The sequence below is a fragment of the Poecilia mexicana genome, unplaced genomic scaffold (assembly GCF_051168715.1).
Source record: "Poecilia mexicana isolate PSO_F unplaced genomic scaffold, ASM5116871v1 scaffold_14, whole genome shotgun sequence".
Taxonomy (NCBI): domain Eukaryota; kingdom Metazoa; phylum Chordata; class Actinopteri; order Cyprinodontiformes; family Poeciliidae; genus Poecilia; species Poecilia mexicana.
Window position 1 is genome coordinate 551903 of NW_028263383.1, and position 19451 is coordinate 571353.

The 19451-nt window shown below is 37.8% G+C and overlaps 1 protein-coding gene and 1 long non-coding RNA gene across 10 annotated transcripts in view; one reads left to right on the top strand and one right to left on the bottom strand.

Annotated features, from left to right (window-relative positions):
- Window positions 1-19451, top strand: part of LOC148155417 (uncharacterized) — a 354212-nt gene that overhangs the window by 201676 nt on the left and 133085 nt on the right. The gene's annotated exons all lie outside the window — the stretch shown is intronic.
- LOC106914853 (unconventional myosin-XVIIIa) overlaps window positions 1-19451 on the bottom strand; it is an 83893-nt gene that overhangs the window by 10120 nt on the left and 54322 nt on the right. For 3 of the 5 annotated variants that reach the window (XM_088012498.1, XM_088012496.1, XM_088012500.1), the window contains 14 exons: window positions 18349-18476; window positions 17086-17240; window positions 16233-16356; window positions 15949-16149; window positions 15687-15797; window positions 14310-14414; window positions 13990-14136; window positions 13657-13770; window positions 12633-12749; window positions 11248-11331; window positions 5512-5649; window positions 4941-5126; window positions 4710-4849; window positions 2805-2849 (listed from right to left, as the gene is read on the bottom strand). In XM_088012498.1, coding sequence (XP_087868624.1) covers window positions 2805-2849; window positions 4710-4849; window positions 4941-5126; window positions 5512-5649; window positions 11248-11331; window positions 12633-12749; window positions 13657-13770; window positions 13990-14136; window positions 14310-14414; window positions 15687-15797; window positions 15949-16149; window positions 16233-16356; window positions 17086-17240; window positions 18349-18476 — 1795 coding nt within the window. The remainder of the gene's footprint in view (window positions 1-2804; window positions 2850-4709; window positions 4850-4940; window positions 5127-5511; window positions 5650-11247; window positions 11332-12632; window positions 12750-13656; window positions 13771-13989; window positions 14137-14309; window positions 14415-15686; window positions 15798-15948; window positions 16150-16232; window positions 16357-17085; window positions 17241-18348; window positions 18477-19451) is intronic. The other 2 variants (XM_088012499.1, XM_088012497.1) reach the window with 1 other exon arrangement.

Sequence of the window (19451 nt, forward strand, 5' to 3'; positions counted from 1 at the left end):
ACGACACACTTTGTAAACTCATTACCCTTTGTAGTCACAATGATAATCACCTTGTGGAAAGGTGGAAAAACAAAGAAAAAATAAAATACAACCAGTCAGTAAAGCATTAAAGTGTCTTGTAATGTTCAATGCTGCAATGAAATCCTGAAGCCTGAACAACAGTAATTTAACTTACATTATCTTCTCCCTGCAATAATAATCGAGTTGCTATTACAACCTCTGTTTTCAAACGCGGAGAGTGAAAATATGGGAGAGGGCCTCAAATCATGTGGAAATTCCACTTCATTATTAGAAGAAAAATCACCTCCTCCATTAATGTTCATCCATGCTGCTAATGCAGTGGTGCTGAAAGGAGGAGAAATGTGATTAAGTAAACACGGCAAATCGTTGCTCTTTTACTCAAGTTGCATGGCAAAAAAAATTTAAAACGAAGAACACCGATACACATGGGTGCTCAGATGAAAATGCGACAAAAAAAAAAAAAAAATCTAAGTATGATGAATAAGACAAATCAGATATTGAAAAGGAGAAAACCAAGGACAGCCAGACAGTACACACAGATTTAAATATCTTAATGAAAAGTCGCAAAATATTTTCAACATCCAAAACATAAAAGAAAAAAGGCAATCAGTCTTAGACACATTTAATACTTACAAAGAGTCACTAGGCATTTTAATAACCAAGCAAACTTTTGCATTGAAGTAAATGTTCTCTCAACATAGTGATTAAATATGATTGGATTAGTAGTGGGAAGCTTGGATGCATGGAAAACAGCTGAGCTTTGAGTTAAAACATTTAGAGTGGTGCACTGCAGTGCTATTGTTTTGCACAACATGCTGACTGTGTATTCAGTGATATACAATCCCAGGGCCTTCATCATAATATCAAACAGTTGCACTCCCAACAGTTGCAGGGGTCCAGCTCACATGGAAGTCGCATCCAATTCAATAAAGTTTATGTAAAGGATGTAATCCAACTACTGATCGGATCATCTAAAAAGTGGCACACTAAAAAACATTGGGGTGTAGAAATAAATAGAGCTCATGAGATTGAACAGGATACTGGGCTCACATGAATGAATTTCTGGCAAAACTAAGAATCAACCTTTTTTGTAACTACAAATACAACAATGTTTTCACAAATTACCCAGATCAGAATATGGACAGGTCCATGCTCGACTTGTCTGTCAACACATTGGATTTTATGCTCGTCTATTTCTAATGTGGTGCTATAGCTTTGAGAAAAAATATTATTTTTCGCATTTTCTCTAAAAGAATTAAAAATTTCATAAATGTCAAACTGTTTAATGGAATTTTTGTTCAGTGCTCCTAAAACAGAGGTTCAGGTCTATTCATCATTTTACATTGATAAATAAAGATGATTGATGGTTTACAAGAGAGACTTTAGAATGAAGAGAGATATAAATATCATGGCACAAAATCTCATTACAACCAATATGGTAAATCACATTTAAAAAAAATGGAATAGATGACTTTTGTGTGCAACACACTTAAACAATTTTTGTTGCTTCACTTTTGTCTGCTAAACAAGTTTATGTAAGACTACAATGTCATTTGTGTCATTTCATCTTAAATTAGATATATGAAGCTAGGCATGGGACTGTTACCGGCATCAAGATGCATCAACATTTTAAAAAGCTAAACGTTTTATGTTGCGTTTCTTCTGCTTGTCACAGAAAGTGCTGGAGTGGCCATAGTTTTCTCAAAATGTTTGGACCTGCCCCTCTCCGAAGGCTGATACACTTTTTAACTTGATTACAAAAATGACTAATTGTGTTACTTGGAAATATTGCAGGCTGAGAAAAACACGGTCATTAGGTGGAAACCTATGGGAGAGCTGCCCATCATGCCGAGTAACTTTATGCCTTTTTTAATATTACACGTTTCAAGCTCTGCGCGGCATTTCTGTAAAGATGCCTAAAAGAGGAGAGAGGGCCTAATTAACCAGCCAATATTATTGGCTTGTTACAGTTGAGCTGCTTTATAAAAAGCAGAACATCAAAAAAAGTTGTAATATTATTGTAAGCTTGCAACTATAGCATGATATATTATTCTAGATGTATTATTCAAATCAGATGTTATATTTTTACATGAGCATGATGAAACTAGTAATTCGACTTAAACTCCTCCTGATCACATGTCAAACAGGCTGTAAGCGTCTCTAAAATGTGACTGGACATGCTGCACATGCTTTGGAAAAGCTGCAGGAGTTACTAAAGTTGAATCCAACATCCTAATCCCTTAATCCTAAACACTTGATAGCATGCAATCAAGCTTCAAAAAATGTTTGATGTAAGAAATAAATAAATAAAAAATAAAAAAACCAGGGGGATAAGAATGCAGTATTACCAAAGGTTTGTTTTAGAATACTATTTTTCTTCAAAGACATATTTTCCAAAGCACAGAGATTGGTTTAAGGGAGAGTGACTGGCATTTTCAATTATAGTATATCATCTATTTATGTGCAAATTTCGCCAAACAAGCCTGAAATCTCCAGTGAGGCAGACTGTGTACACCTGCAGATACTTGGCATAAAATAAAATAAAATGAAATCAAACATGGGGCCATCTTTTAAATGCAGCTTTTATCTGAGATGTATAACACAGAGAGTGCCTTTCATTCTGTTTAAAATGCCTTCTCTTCACAGGGCTACTGGGGGAGAAAACTAAAGCGTGAAAGAATAGGAATAGTGCATTATTCTCCCCTGTGGTTAAAATTGGTGTGAAAAAAAAATTCAACCAACACACGACGACGGAAACAAAGGGTGCATTTTTCCATTCTCACATTTTGTTCTTTCTTTTTTGATATTTTGTCACCATGTCTTCCAAACTGCCAGAAGTGAGGATGACACCAAGAAGGGAAGGGAAAAGAGAAACAGCAAAGGTGAGATACACAAATAACAGTGCAAAAGGAGGACAAAATGAGATATCACCATAGTAAGACATTTTTTTACACTAATGCAAACACACGAAAATAACCATGTATTGTTCTGTAAACAGAGCTGCTTTTTGTAATGTCTTCCTTTTGGAGGTCTGTATTATTGCAGTCGGTGTTTACTTCCCTGAGTTCAGAGCATGCATAGCCCTCAACCTCACTGTAAAGAGGCAGGCGGTAATCAAACAAGCGAGGAAAAAAGCAAAGAGACAAAAGATCAGAGGCAGGAGGCTGAATTAAACCTTCTGAGGAGTACTTTTGGAGCAGACAAAGCACATGACTCAGAGTACAAAAGAGATTTGAAATGTATGTAGAGATGACTGACAGCCTGCTAAGAAAAGCAGCAGGTTTTTGTAGTTTGTTAGGCCTTTAGCTATACTCCAATTGTGTGTACTGAAGCAAAGGGAACAGACCCTTACGCAGCAGCGAGTTTGACTCACAGCATGAAAGACAGTTGAGATTATTAACATTAATGATGGCTAGGCTCTCTTTTCTGTCCCTGTAAACTGGAAAGGTGAAGCAATGTGCATAAATCAGGTTTGCCATCCTTCCCTTAAAATAGAAAATTCTCCCATATTTGGTATTCAAAGAGCCACTAAGTATTAAAACACAACATATCAAGTGGTTCATTCATTTTTCAAACCAAGGAAAATCCTGAAATTAACGAGCATTTTAAAAAAAACAAAAGGTAATAGAGTATTACTGACACTAAACGTTAAGATCCTAGCAAAAACAAATGTAGCTAACTGAATATCAATAAATTATTGATCAGAATGTTTTTAGAAGCCTTTCACTATGTGAACGACTAGGATCAGAAAACAGCGAGGTACTTTTTATTTAATAAAATATGTTCTTTCTTGCTATAATTAAATTTATGACACACCAGAATAAACTGCCTACTACGAAAATTATCTTTATGCTGTTTTGTTTTGTTTCAGGCTAAAATAAACAGGACCATTGGAGAAAACATTACTAAGAAATCTAAATGAATTGCATACCCAGATGATATTCAGAAATTGCATCTTAAGGGTCTCAGACTATTAAAATGAGAAAATTAATTTGATTTTATTGAGATTTTTATTAGTAGTATTAAAGCAAATAATTAAAAACTAAGCCAAAGGCTGAGAAATTTTATTTTGTCATTTTAATGTAAATCCAACAAACTGCAATGTTGAACTTTTATGTAAAACCAACCTTCAAATGATAGAGACCTTGTGTCTGGCTTAAGCATGAAGAATGTTCTAGCATTTTAAGATGATCAAGAAATCAGCTAATATGTGAAACATGTTAATTTTAGTTATATGAGCACATAAAAACAAACTAACAGAACATGCCGTTTGTAAAACTCCCTCAGGAACATTGATCAGTTTCACTGTTGGGCCTGGAGTCTGAAAGTTCGCCATATCTACTACAGTTTCCAGACACTCCAAAATACAGATCTGGCTGAATTTAGAACGGTTTAATTTAAAATTTTGCATCTTCCTTTGCAACGGCCTAGATTATAGAGTGAAAAAGGAACAAACACTTTATTCCCCCACAGTACAAAGAAGAAGAGGGAGCAGTGGGTGGTGCAGAGTGCGCTCCCTATATCAATTTCTAAAAGTTGGCAACCCTAAAAGCATTTATGTAGGACCTCATCCAATTGGTACACTGCCAACATTAACATGTTTGTGCATTTCTTGCCAGTAACATGGTAAAATGCCCGGAATGCAAAAGGCCAACATTAATTTTCACAGCTTCAAAGCTGGAGTGTACCTGTTGATCAAGTCCTCATTGTCGTCGCTATCCATCTCATCCTCGATGGCCGCCTGCAGGTCCCCAATCCTTTTAAAGGCCAGCTTAAGGTCCACTTGTAAGCTCTGATTTGCTGCCTCTAAACTCTCAATATCCATTTCCTGGCAAATGAACAACATCACGTAACAGGCATCATTCCTCTATAAGCGCATTTGAGTACAGGTGAGGTTACCAAGGAAGCTAAAACCTTACCAGTTCGTGCTTCTTCCGGCTTGCTTCCCCCTCCTTCTTGGACAGCTCAGCCATTTCTTCTTTCATGTCTCTTATCTGTCTCTGCATGCGCTTATTCTGCTCCTTCTCCCTGTTTTCTGCTGTGATGCGTTGGTTTTTCTCCTCAGTCATCTTCTCTAGGTTCTCCTTCAGACGGCCCACTAGGCTCTGGCAAGCAAACGATAGGAACGTGGTTAGCACAATGTTCTGACTTAACAGCAAATATATTAGTTACTAATATATTTGAATACATTGAGAAAACGTTGACTTTATATAATAAAGCACATAATGGAAAACTTTTAATGTTTGCATTTATAAATGACGATTTAATAGATATTTTTCAAATATGCTATCAGCACCTTAAAAAAAATCAAGAATGCATTTGTTTGTACTGCACATTGCTTTACATACTAATCAAAATATTATTTCCTATTAGATGCATTTCCTACTTTCAGTGAAACGGGTTATGTGAAGCGTGCTATACCACAGCTTACTGGAAAAACAACATAATTGTTTCTTATAAAATTTAGTCAAATTTCTAGGAGCATCTCACCTCCAAGCGCTTAATTTGAGTCTTCTCATACTCCAGCTTAGTCTCCAGCTCGCGGATCTTTGCCTCCTGGCGGCTCACGAGCGACTTCTCCACCATGGACTGTTCTTGGAACTCTAACTGGCTCTGGAGTGAATGGAGCTGGAAGGATATCACACACCAGGCAGATACGTAAATATTCAAAGTCAGTTTCTGAGGAGCAATAGTCGCTGCAAACTTCCTCCTTATTTATCGGCCTCTTTTTGTGAGGTATTTAAACATTAAGAGCAAGTCTTGATCTTTAAATCTTCTAAAATAGATTGCTGTTTACTTTTTCACCCAATTTGAGTTAATTTATTCTGTCTTGGTAAATATAAATAAGATGCATCCAGTATGAATAATGAGTTTGAGATAAGCCTCCACTCTACCTAAAATGGTCAAAAAAAAAAAAAAAAGAATAAAAAAAAAAAGCTTGTGGTTCAGGCTGAGTAACAGTGAGTCACGGTAATTTCACAGGCTTTGAAAGAGGCTTCAGCTTCATGCAAAGCACGTTTGTTCTATCTAAATCCTTTTTTCTTCCATGACTGATAAAAGGAAGATAGACACGTCACAACAAAACTGGCCCGAAAGGCAGCAGGGCACCTAATGAGGGACTTCTGCATCTGAGACAAGGAGGATTTGGAGCTCTCCTTTGATATTTCTAAAGAAGCCAGATTTCCCTCCTACTGGGAATGAGATAACCACTTCAAGGTCAGATGCTTTAGATAACAATCAGTGCCTACTCTGGCACATTTTAACAGTGGCTTGCAGCCCGCTGTGCATCTTAAGTGTAGCCAGAAATATTCTGAAGGGTGGGCCTCGAGTGGCTTCAGCTCACGTAAATTTTAATAAAGCAGGAATGCGCTACGGTGTTCGGGAGTGGCAGAAGCTACACACTGTTTTTGCAGCAGATGGTTGTATTTGTTTAATCCAGTGCAGATCCATCCACTCATCAGCTACACCCGCATTATCCTGTACAGAGTCGCAGGGACACTGGTTTCTATCCCAGTTGGAAGTGGGGGAGAGGAAAGGATGCCAGTCTTCGGCAGACAGAGCCAACACTCGCAGAAAATAAAACAACCATGCATGGTGACCCGCTACTATGGTTAAAAATGATCAAATAAGCAATGTTTGTGTGTTATGATGAGATAACGTAATGACGTCTAACCAGGGTTTGGCCCATGTAAAGGCTTGGACTGGTTACCAGTAATAGGTTGTCAACAGTTTCAACAGGGTGTTCTGCCTGAAACACAAGCATCTACTTTGTTAATAATCTATAATAAAAGAAAAATAGAAAATAACAGAGCTTGCTACAAACCTTTCATAAATAGTTAAATTGCATCTTTTTTTATTAATTGTAAAAACACGAGTCTGAATCCTGGATGCATTGTGGGATAAGTCTATACATTGTCATTTCTCAATAATCTCATAAATATGGGAAGTTATGTGAAGTACTACTACTACTACATCTAATCACATATTTTTAATAATTTAATTTCTGCTGTTGGCTTTCTTGTTGGTAATAACACATTTTGTTCATCTTAACACATTTTAGGAAACCCATACTAATTTTGGTAGCCATGATAAATTGGTTCACAACAATATTAATCTGGAATTTTCAATACTTCACTTTTTCAGAGTCAGTTGAAACCTGCTTCCAACAACGTCCAGTGACGAAAGCACGAAATGCGTACAAACAATGTGGCGCCCAAACTAGCATTGACAGACTAGGGAAACCATGATATTCAATAAGAGCAGAGAATCTTGAATTGTTGGCATGCTACTGTTTGAGTAAGCCCAGTAGAAGAGGCTAGTGTATTATTACATATACTATTTTATTTCTTAATTTAAAGCATTATCTTAAACTCTTTCACACTTTTATCAAATAACATGCATACAATGTATTTTACTAGGATTTTATATAATTAGACAAAACAAAAATAAACTACTTTAAATCAAAACATTTATATAGTTTTCTTATCTCTTTACCTAAAATAAATTAATTAATTAAAAATATCAGAACAAAATGAGCTGAGCACTTAGATTCACACTCCTTCACTGTGATATTCCAAAACAGAAATATGTTTTCTGAAGGCGACAACGTTTTTATTTACCATTAGCTTAATTGTGAAAATTGTAAAAGGTTGATAAGTGAGCTGTTTTTTTATGTTAAGCATGAAAATTACTTTAAAACATATATGTATATAAATATTCTCTTCTGCAAAAAATAGATATATATGCAAGACTGAAAAGTAAGAAAAATAATGCCTCCAGAAATGTCATCTTTGTCATTATGAAGGCTGCATTGACAGGGGGTAAAATTACTTCCTCAGGCAGTTTAATGGCATACAGGAATGTTGGTGGTTTTGCAGTTAAACTAAATTCAGCTTCAGCAGCTCAGAAGAAATTCATTTTACAACATCGATCCATCAGCTAAGAAAATTCCTTTGCATTAATATATGTCACACCTAACACCAGAAAGGTTATCCTCTGAGCAAATGGTACTCCATTAGGGAAACATGATAAAAGCTCTATTATAAAAACAGGCCTAAATCAGATGCATTAACCTTTTTACCATATGAATCTACACTTATTCAGAGCCTCAACCATTAGCTAACACCTCACAGGATCCAGCAATTTAACCAATCAGCTCAAAGATGGGACAAATCAGATAAAACCACTGTAGCTCCACAATTTTTAAATTCAAATAAAAAAAGCTTTTTGTTGGTGAGCTGTAAAAACGACGGTTGCTCAGTATGTTGCAGGAGAACAAGAAAAGAAGATCTGCAGCAAAATACAGCTCTGATGAGGCTAACATGCTGATGTGGAGTCAGTAACCTGTGACCCTTGGATTTCTGGATGGTTACTCCGAAGCCAGCCATCTGTTGGTTCTTGAAATATTCAAATGAATAAGTGAAAATTGTGACCGTTCTAATGATGCCGGAGAAGAAAAAGGTCAAAGGATGACAGGATTCAGTAGCAGTCATCCTCTCACTGACGTTGGGTCACAGGAATAGGTTTATGAGCAGATCTGGGTCTAAATAACAACAAAGAGGCAGGAAACATCCCAGAAAGGTTTTCAAATTTAAACAAGGAGACAATTATTTAGATAATCAAATTTAACAGCTGTTTAAAGATTATTAACAATACATTCTTCAGTTCACATAAATAATCCTAGAACCAATAAACAGGTCAATTTATCAGTATGTCATTAAAACAGAAGTTTTGGTGGTTTTGAATTTTGTCTCTTCAATAGCTTTATTATTATAAGTCGAATGCATTTTTACGGCACTTTAGATTAAATCACGTTTAAGGCATGTTTTAGTGTGTGACTGCCAAAATATTCAACAGCTAACAATCCTGGGCACCAAGCAAAGTAAAACGATATATTTTCTTGGTTTGAATACTTTAGGAGAAAATTTAGGACAAAGTAATTATTAATAATATTACGTCTGATGAGTCTCTAGCTATTTATGCCTTTTGATTCCAGACTAAAAAACAAAATTAAATCAAGAAAAATACAGATGTGATGAATAAAAAGAATGATGTAAAAAGTTAAATGGTGGGTGAATCTGTAATTAAAATGAACGCAGACACACAGAAAAGCACATCACCTCTCCACGTATCATAAGCTGGGTTAAAGCAAGCAGAATTATTTCTCCAGCAGCATCTTGTTTCCAATCCTGTTCCAGCCCATTATTGATCACTGATCTCATTCTTCTCAGAACCCCCCTGCATGCTCAATAACCAATTTCTCCTCAATCGAAAGTCTGCATGTTCTGGAGTATTGCCAAAACTTGTTATAGGGCTACATTATGTCTCTCACCACCGTTCATATTACAGTCATCTAAAGGATCCAGCAAGACATTCATTAAAAAGTATTAGTCAGGCTGCATATAGTCTACATCAGCTTCCCCCCCCCCCCCAACCCATCCTACAGTGCTCTGCTGTGTTTCTTTGTCAGATTGTTCATCAGAAAGCAATTACGAACAACTTCATAATTCAGAAAAGATTCATGTTGTTTATTTTGCAAGTTGTCTCCTTTTCAGCCAAAATGTAAGCACTTCCAAAAACCAAGAAAAAAAGACAATTATCAGCATCAGTGAGGTGTTTAAAAATTAAGTCAGGAGAAGCACAGAGATGTAAGAAGCTACTTAAAAGGAAGCCATGTAGAGACACATCCATGATTCATTCAAGAACTGCACAGATTTCGCTAGCCCCCATTAAGTCACATATCTCCTTTTTCTTTTCCTTCACTTCTTTGATATCTCTGCTATTCCCCGTGAACTTTAGCATGTTAGCACTAAAATCCATATGAAAGGTAGCACAAGTCCATTCAGCTGGCCAAATCTATTACAGGCAAAGTGGGGTCAGGATACCAAAAATGTGCATCTAAATAGTTCTTTGCAATTGTAATACTGCACAGCTTGAAAATGCAAGGACAATTTGCGGTTATTATAAGAAAAAGAGTAAAACATAGTCCAAAGTTGTTCCTTTTTATCCTTTTGTGCTTGAAACTTCAAGGGAAGACTCTATATTAAGAAAGTACTAACTCTAGAAACTATACAGAGAAGGCTGCTTCATAGATGCTAGTTATGCTAAGCTGTGTGAATTCCTACGATAAGATGCTAAAGACTGTTTATTGTCAACTCTGTACTCATTTTCATATCATTTAAAGGGTAAAGCCCTGATTTAAATGCTCACAAATGGATTTAAGTCACCTTAAACTCATTTAATTGATGGTTGCAGAAGAAGGCCCAGCAAAAAAAACAAAAAAAAAACCTTTTGAACGCTCCACTAATATTAATTATCCTTTGTTATAGTTCTTAAGGATAATTCAAAACTAAACGAAGACTTTTATCGGCAGCTCAAAGCTTTGAAAAACCGTAGAGCATAAAACAAAAGACATAAGGTATTGTCTATAAACACAGTGGGCTCCATGTCCAATCAGACCTACAGGTTAAAGATTGTGTATCAAAACATAATGGGATTAATAGAACGTAGCGTGTATCAGGCGGCCTTGTGAATAGGCTGCCCACTGGTTCCAGCAAAAAAACAGTTTGACATTTAAAAAGTGACTCAACTGTGAACGACAGTAGCAAGGGCCTCTTTGATATGTGTGAGAGTAGAACAACACTTTTTTTTCTTCTTAGCTGACTGAAATTATCATAACGCACAGGACCAATACTCGTTCGTGTTGTTTTTGTTATGTTCCGTTATCGCATTTCATTTCTTTAATAGCCGAGTCTCGATACAGAAAGCACTTCTCATGGCACTGGTTTCAAATTACCACTTTTCATTTAGGGTTCTTGTGTTTTCGAATCAAATTATCCTAAAAACACGAGATAACTCCCCGAGACTGAAGTGGTGAGGTCGTGTTGGCAGACAATTATTGAAAAAGCCTTGAATGAGTCCTTTAATTTCTTCAGCGTAATGGTTTGCTGACACATGCCTTCGCTGTATATGAGAACGGAGAGGCGAAAGAACAGTTTCCCACATTGGCTGTGAGTTTTCACAGATTTGTACTATTTACATGTAGATTGCATTTGCAATTTTCAGAGGGAAAAAAAAAAACGCCATAGAAACCAAGCATTCGTGGTCATAATAATCAGTGGTACTCTCAGAAAAGCTGAAGCATAATCAGAGAGAAGTGCTGAGGCAGTGAGCAGGTTCCCCAGAGACTGCTGTGCAGATGCTTATGAATACTACTTTTTACTGTACCTTTTCTTGGATTTCCTGCTTCTCCTTTGTGGCTTCTTCCAGCTGGGCCTGCAGGTCACTGATCTGGCTCAAGTCCCTCGCCGACTACATCACACCAACGCACAATGCAGACAAACGCAACAGAAAACAACAATCACTTTTAAACGAATGATTAAACAAGAAAGGATGAGTTTCGAGTGGCTTGGAAATGTTTCAATTATCTTGCATCAAAATTAGTTTTCATATTAATGGCTCGTGAACACAGCAGGTTCAACTAAAATAATTTGTCATGTGGTTTTGATGTAGAGCAGATCTCTCTGATTTGAAAGCACATGCTGCGTCGGAAAGAAAATATGTCCTCGACACAGAAGCCGCACTGCAGAAAAGAAGTGGCTTTAGAAATGTAATGTCTAATTTTTAAACCAGATGGTAGATAAGTGGTGCAACTAAAGACATAAGTATGGTGTACATTTTAGATCATTCTCATGTCTCAGGAAAATATTATCGCACAAAAGAAAAAATGCTCAAAGACGAATAATGGTTTCTAGAAACCAATGACTGAACCATATACCAAAGGGACTCAGACTAACCTAAACAAAAACAAGACTATAAGCCGTTAGAAAAAAAATATCTTCTAAAATAAATGGATTAAACTAAGGGCTCGTTTTAAGCAACACTTAGCAATGAAGAACGTCAAGGTTGTGGTTTTGTGTGATGTTTTGACAACAATAACTGTTGCTGTTTTGTTTAGTGAAATTGATCAGGTCACGTTTTTGTCTTCTGATAATGTGGTATTTTTATTCAAGATTTTTTTTTGTACCCAGAGAATCTGTTTAAACTAGATCAAAAGCTGATAGATCCAATGTGATTTTATCAGACTGAAAGTAAACACCATCTAACTAGCCCACCTGACGTAAAAGAGCAGCAGACTAAATGCTAACAGACTGACTGGCATCTGACAAAACTGATTTGGGCAAAAGGCATCAGACGAAACAGATGCAGACCAAATGGACAGACAAACTGCTGTCTGAAAAAAGCCTTCGCATCAGAAAGGATTCCAACCAAGTGCTCCAACATATAACAGATGCATTCGAAATGGACACAAACAAAACATCATTGGACCGAATGCATATTTGTTCTGGTGGTGGGTTTTTCTTTTTGTTTTTTTTTAACCAGATGGTGTGTTGTCCGACTTGATTTGGTCTGGTCTGCTTGACTTTAGTGCACTTTTTCTCTGTTTGTTTTGACTAATGAGCGTTGATATTTCCCAGACCTCAGACTGTGCTAATTTGTAGACCGGTCATAAATCTTTTCATGGCCCGTTTCTTAAGAATACTACCGGTGTTTGCGGTGACATTTCAAATCCATTCAAACAGATGATTGAAATTTCTCAAAGGCTCAGCTACCTGTGCAACTGCTGCTTTGTGCTTCTTCATCAATTCATTCATGTCTTCCTGATCCTCCTCCATGCGAGACTGCAAGTCGTTCTTCTCTCTCTGCAGTCGGCTGACCTGCTCCTCCAGCTAAGTGACAAACGGACAGAAAAACACACCTTAGCACAAAATGTCAGGATTTATTCATGAGCTATTAAATATGATAAACGGTGATTAGCCAAAGCCAGAGCAGTCCCAGAGTTTCATCTCCCTGCTTTGAAACACAGTCTTGTCAGGGTTCTGGCTAGAGGATGACACCAATTGGAGATAATCAATTGGCTCATTTAGGCCAGGGAAAGTGCAGTGTGTGCAGCGTACTGGCGATGTCCTATTTGGAGTTTCAGCTGGTAAAACGCCAGTTCTCAATATGAATTCTCTAATCTAAGACATTTGCGAGATCCTCCCTTGCCATAAATGTAGCAATTAAAAACCAAAACGGAGACACACAGCACACTGTGCGTCATCCCAAGAGACACAAATATCCTCAGTCTATGAGTCGAAAATGTAGGAAGAAGTCTCGTGAGACAGCTATTAATGAGCAGACTGCGAAACAAAAAAAAGAAAAACATTCAGCAAAGCTCATTTAACCATTAGAGCAAAATGTTCAAATCAGACATATGCCAAAGGGCGTTTATTATTTTAATATCCCAGCATGGCCTCCTGTATGCATATAAATGAGAACCCTGCTGCAATTTGAAGAGTGAGAATTTGATATGCACAGGCCCTTAAGTAATTACACATTGTTGTTTCTGGGGGTTTTTCCTCATTAGAAAAGTGAATTAAAAAAAAAAAAAACACCAGTACAGAAAAAAGCTTCAGTTATGTGAAGAAAAACAGTGTAGGAACTAATGGGTCAAAATGTAAACAGTGTTAATTACTTTTTGGATAAAAAAGCATTTTGTGTTGGATATAAACTGAAAACCAAGCTAAAGTGCTATTAGTTGGAACATACACTCAATTATTCCACTGTGTAAAAGAAAAAGATGTGAAAACTCACCGCCATCTTGGTTTTGACCACATCTTCCATTTGAATATGCAAATCTTCAATTTCAATCTCAATGCCCTTTCGAGCTTTCACTGCTGCTGCACAAGTAAACTCTGACTCCTCCAGCTGCGAGGCACAGCGGGAAAAGTGCAGGAAGGAAGCGAAGGACAAACGTTAGTGGGCCGAGATCAAGAATCCCTGCTGGATATGATGAAGAATGTCTTCACTGTTACAATTTCTATACTCTGAAAAGCCTCTTTTGTTCAGTTATTTTTGTCACTTATTAAAGGCTACAGTACTGTCATCTTTTGAATTAGAAGCAAAACGATCCCCAGGAGGACATACTTGATTTTTGAGCTGGACAATCTCCCTTTTGCTGGGGGCGTTGCTCTTCAGGTGGTCCAGCATGATCTGTGCATCAGCCAGAAGGACTTTTGTTCTCTTCAAGTCTTTCTTTAGCCTCTTCTCTGTCTCCACATCCCTCTGGCTAACCTGAATAACGAATCACTCCTCTGTAGTTATTACTATTACACATGACCATCTCGCCTCCATCTAAACTTAGAGCACCTCTCAGGGCTCAAAAGCATTTTATTTCCAATCAAGACAAGTGGCTCACGTTTAAATCGCACACACTTTGCCGCACAGGCAAAGAGCTAAGGCAGTACCTGGTCCTGGGCAATCAGAAGCTTGGACTCCAGCTCCCGTTTTTCACGCAAGACTTTCTGCTTGTCGTCGTACTCCTCCTCCAGCTGCACCTCCATCTGTTTGAGCTGCAGGACACAACAGTGTCAAAAACGCAGGGAACGAATATCAGTTAAAGTCACACATGCATCATGACCTATCTTGTTAGACGTCACTGTTTCGGGCTGCAAACAGTTACTGGCATCTGACAAAATATGTTCTTCTGTTTGTAAACCACTTTTATTATAGACACAGATGTTTTTACAAAAGTATTCACACCATCACACCAAGTATTCAACCACAAACCTCTATGTATTTTATTGGGAATTTGTGAATGGAAAATTATGCAAATGCTGTTTTTGTTTGTTTTGATTTTTTCAAATAAACTGTAGAAAAGTGTGGCCCACATTTGTATTTAACCCCTTTCACTCCAATATCCCTGAAAAAAAATTCAGTGCACCCAAATGCTTTCAGAAGTCACCTAAATGGCACATATTTAAGTTTCAAGTGGTTCATTTTGTGGTTAGCTTCAATCATAAAAAAGAACAAAAAAAGGCCACTATAGACTTTTTTTTTTAAGTCAATGAATAAATTAGTTACAAAGGTTTGATGGACATTTTGATTAATTCTCACAGATGTTCTCCATCCAATGTGACAGCCATTTGAAAAAGAATGGGCATACATTTCAGTCTTTTGTAAGGCAAGATAACTTTGCTTATATAGACACATTTCCAGCAACAAGGCAGTTCAAAGTGCTTTGAATAATATAAAAAGCTGGAAAAGCAATAGCCTGAAAGATTTGCTACTGTAAGTGCAGTTAGTAGATGTTAACTCAAGGGTCTGACTACAAATGCAAACAATGTGTATAAGATTTGTACTTTAGTTAATATTATGTAAACCGTGCATGTTTCTTTCATGTCCAACACAATGTCTATAATGTGTTGTTTGATCAGGTATAAACCCAATAAAATATATTGAAGTTTTTTTTTTAAAGAAATAAAATGGAAAAAAGATCAAGAGCTGCAAACACTTTTGCAAAGCCCTGTATATCCATCCAGCAAGGTTACTGAAAAACATACAGATCTATCATCACTTGGTTCTCGATAATGTCACAAATCTTTCATCTTTTGCATGACAAATAATGCAAAATTATTTTTGCTTCTGTTTCAAAGACAAAAATTAGTGAAAGGATCTATAAACATATGCTGGACTAAATACAATGAACTTGTGATTCATTTGTCAACATCAGTGTCTGTTTCTCTGTGCTGCTTTAAACAGGCATGGCTAATTGATAGCTTAGAGAAGAAAGAATGTGAATAAGAAAAATTAATGCACAAAGAGTGAAAATGAGCAACGCCTACCTTCTTACTGCACGACCGCCTGATTTCCTCCACCTCTTCATCCTTGCTCTCAATCTCTTTGGAGTGGGTCTGCCGCTGCCTCTCCATCTCCATCTCAAGTCTCAGCTTAGCCTGAGAGCAAGATAAGGACATGCATTGCAGCTTGTGACATAAGATGTATGGAGGCGATATTAGCATGAATTAATAATTTTTGGAGTAGTTTCATGTTTCGGAAAAGTGAAATTTCTGAAAGTAAATCTCAAAACTACAGAAGCACGTATACCTGCTCCAGCATTTGGATTGATCCCGCCTGCTCATCCAACTCCTCTTCCTGATCTTTCACCTTCGCCTCAAGGTCGTGAAGCTGCTTCTTTAACTTAGCCAGAGAGGCCTCGTCCTTGGACTCCTGGGAGGACAGATCCTGCAGCTCTGCCTCCAGTTGCTGCACTTTCACATTTGCGGCGCACAGTTCTGTGTCCTTGTCCTGCGGACGAGAGGCACACAGTAGAAGTTCGACGCCGGGGCTACAGCATATCACTCAGAGAGCAGGAGAAAGAGGAAGCTTACCTGCAGCTGCTGGCGGAGGTTAAATATCTCACCGGTCATGATGTCTTTCTCGCGAGCCAGTTTCTCCCGCTGACTCTTTTCTCTTTGTACCTCGTCCTGAGCCTGGTTCTGCTCCAGGTCAAATCTGGGCACATACAAGCAGATGATTAAAAAACTCTGAACTGCATGCACTATGATATACAACTTGAATGCACAAAAAATATCATTGGGAAAAAAAAACCCTAAGTCATTTCAAATATTAATACAGGACAAAAATCTTGCTGTTAATCTACTGATGACATGGTGAGACAGTACACTGAGAGCTAGTTCTGTAAAAATGTATTTACCTTTAGTCTACAAATGACATTCACATTCAAAGACTCACATTTCACTTTATCTCTCTCTAACACTTTTCCTTCCATTGGCTAAAAAATTTCCCCATGACATTCAGTCGTCTCCAAAATGTTGTTTTTTTTTTTCCCCAACATCCTAACAGCCAGAAACACTTATTGTTAGTGAACTTAACAGCTAAGTGTTTCCTGCTGACAGCTCGTCGTAATTCCCTGTATTTCCCTCTGAAGTGCAGCTGAAAATAATTTCACCCACAGAGCATCTTCAATTAGCCACAGGGGAGAGATCACATTATACCACAGCGATAGCTTCTTAAGTGCTTAAAGTCTAAGTCATTTTCTCCACTAATGCAATTCTGCAGATTACCGACCATCCCAGCCACTATTTGAATTACAGAAAACTTGGGCATTATGTGAGCGGGCCATCGCGTTGGGCAATCCCGGGAAAGAGCGGAGCTCGAAATTCTCTGAGATGTGTGTTGGTAATTAAAACACGGAAGAGGCGAAGCACATTTGAGACTGACTTCCTCTGTTTTTTCTCCAAATCGTGGTTGCGGCTCTGCAGGCCTTCCAGATGAAGCTTGGTGTCCTGCAGCTCGCCAGTCAGCTTTTGGCACTTCTTCTTCAGCTGCTGCACAGAGCGCTGCAGATCCTCATTATCTGTCTGCAAATCAGCCAGCTGCAGTGTGAACACACAGAAATATTAGCACAAATATTCTTTATTGATAGCACTATAGGTATCACCGTGAAATACATGAATGGACTTTAAATAGAGATGCACCCATAAATTAGGAAGCTGGAACTGCATGAATTTGGGCTTGAACACTTCTGACTGATGAAAAACCACTCCTGGCAAATTTAGATATAAACTTATTTTCAATCAACCAATAAGTTTACATCTGATGTGAAATAAAACACTGAAAAGGAGCATCAATTCTTGGGAAAAAATTTAAGAAAATATATATTTTTTTTAAATACAGGAAGAAAAATTCTAAATATTTTTGGTAAATTGTACTTTCTAAATGGTTTAAATTGTACTTTCAAAATGTATTTTTATTCACATTTTTAAAATGTGACAAAAATCATTGTAAAAGTCGTCATTGATATATATATAAAAAAATCTTCCCATTACATGCTCAGCAGATTTTTGCATATTTTTACTAGTGTATTTGCCTTTCATCTTAGTCTTTGAAGTTGCAAAGCCTCGTTGCCATCACCCTAACCTTTCGCTCCTTCCACTGATTCTCCATCAGACTCAGGTTCCACAGAAACGTGTTGGTAAAATTCAAAGATCACTTTAAGACTAAACATACCTGGGTATGAATGATTTGTGGTCTACATAGGTGCAAACCACTGTTTTGCAAGCTGTGATTACTGCTAAGACAGAACTAATGACTAATTTAAGACACTAAAGAGAGTTCGCAATGCCAATGGAAAGGTTTTCTTGGTTCTTATAAAACACTGTTTACAGCAAGCGCTCTCTCACTTACATTACCTGATGTTACCTTTAGTATCATCTTTAATAATTAATAATAGCTAAGGGCAGAATAGGCTAACACTATTATTTTCCAAGCCGTTTTTATGTCTTCTCACATCAGAGTCTTTGATAAGGAATCAGAATCAGCTAAAATCAGTACTTGCAGTTCAAAGTTTCAGATAATCCGGAGATCAGAAACTGGCCACAAAATTGTATTAGGTGCATCTCTAGGTTTAAAGATTACTGTGAATCAATGCCGCACATTAGAATAGACAAAGTCACATGAGGAGGCATCATTATTCTTTCTTGCCTTTCTCTCAACTTGTCTTTTGCTCTGCTGTTCTGTCTCCAGCTTGTCATCAAACTCCTGCTGGAGTTTCTTTTTGGTGAAGTCCATTTCCCGAATGGCTCGATTGTATTTTATCCGCCACTCGCCTCCTAGAGAAAAAAGGCGCTCAGTTCAGAAAATGTCTTTGTGACATTTTGGGTGTCTCCCGCGTTTAATGCGGGCCTAGCGGGGGTACACAGCAAAAAGCGGCTCAAAAGCTCAGATTTGATGGATGCTGTGGATTATCGAGTGCACTGTACTGGCTCAGATGGTTATCGCATTCAAGGACCGACATAATATAATCCTTCAGGAAATAAAGCTTCTTTCATCAAAACATGACCTTATGAGGTCGAAAAATTCCACAGGAAACTACAAAGCAGCCTTTGCGTTTCAACCATAATCTTGAATAAACCTCAGGTAAGAATTCTGAGCTCACAACAATAGCTGTAAGAGAAGAACACATCTAAGTGGCACTTTCCGCAGTTCTTCGCCGACCCTAATTCTGGAGCTGTCACAGGCTATCAGAACTAAAACAGCGGCCAGGCAGGCATTCAGGTTCGGGTTCATTTCCAAGCCTTATCATTTCTGAGGCTGTCCATTTCTCCTTCACATACCAACACGGGCTCCTCCATCAGTGCTGCTCATTAGCATATATATAGCATAATGACAACTTGCAGGGCCACCAGCTCTGATCCCAACGATTACTTTCTCATTCATCTAAGAATTCTGATATGCTCTGTAATGGCTTGTCTGCTGAGGTGGGTTGAAGGGGGCGGTATTGCATGGGGGGAATAAAGCCCCATAGACAAAAAGCTCTCAGCAGGCGCTCCATTTTCTTGCAGAAAAGGGGGGGGGGACACCAATCAGTGGCCATTAGTTGTATGCCTGGGAGTGAACATCTTAATCCGCAAGCTGTAAACCCAAAACTTGGGAAATATCCTCAGCAGTACTTTGCAAAAAATGTATTACTGCCACGTTTCCTGCTGTAACAGTCGAGCAAAGGACTCATTCCTGCAGCTACAATTAGTGTAGGGGAAATTTTCAAACTGCGATTCAGTATTTATGTTACTGACCTGAGCTGACAT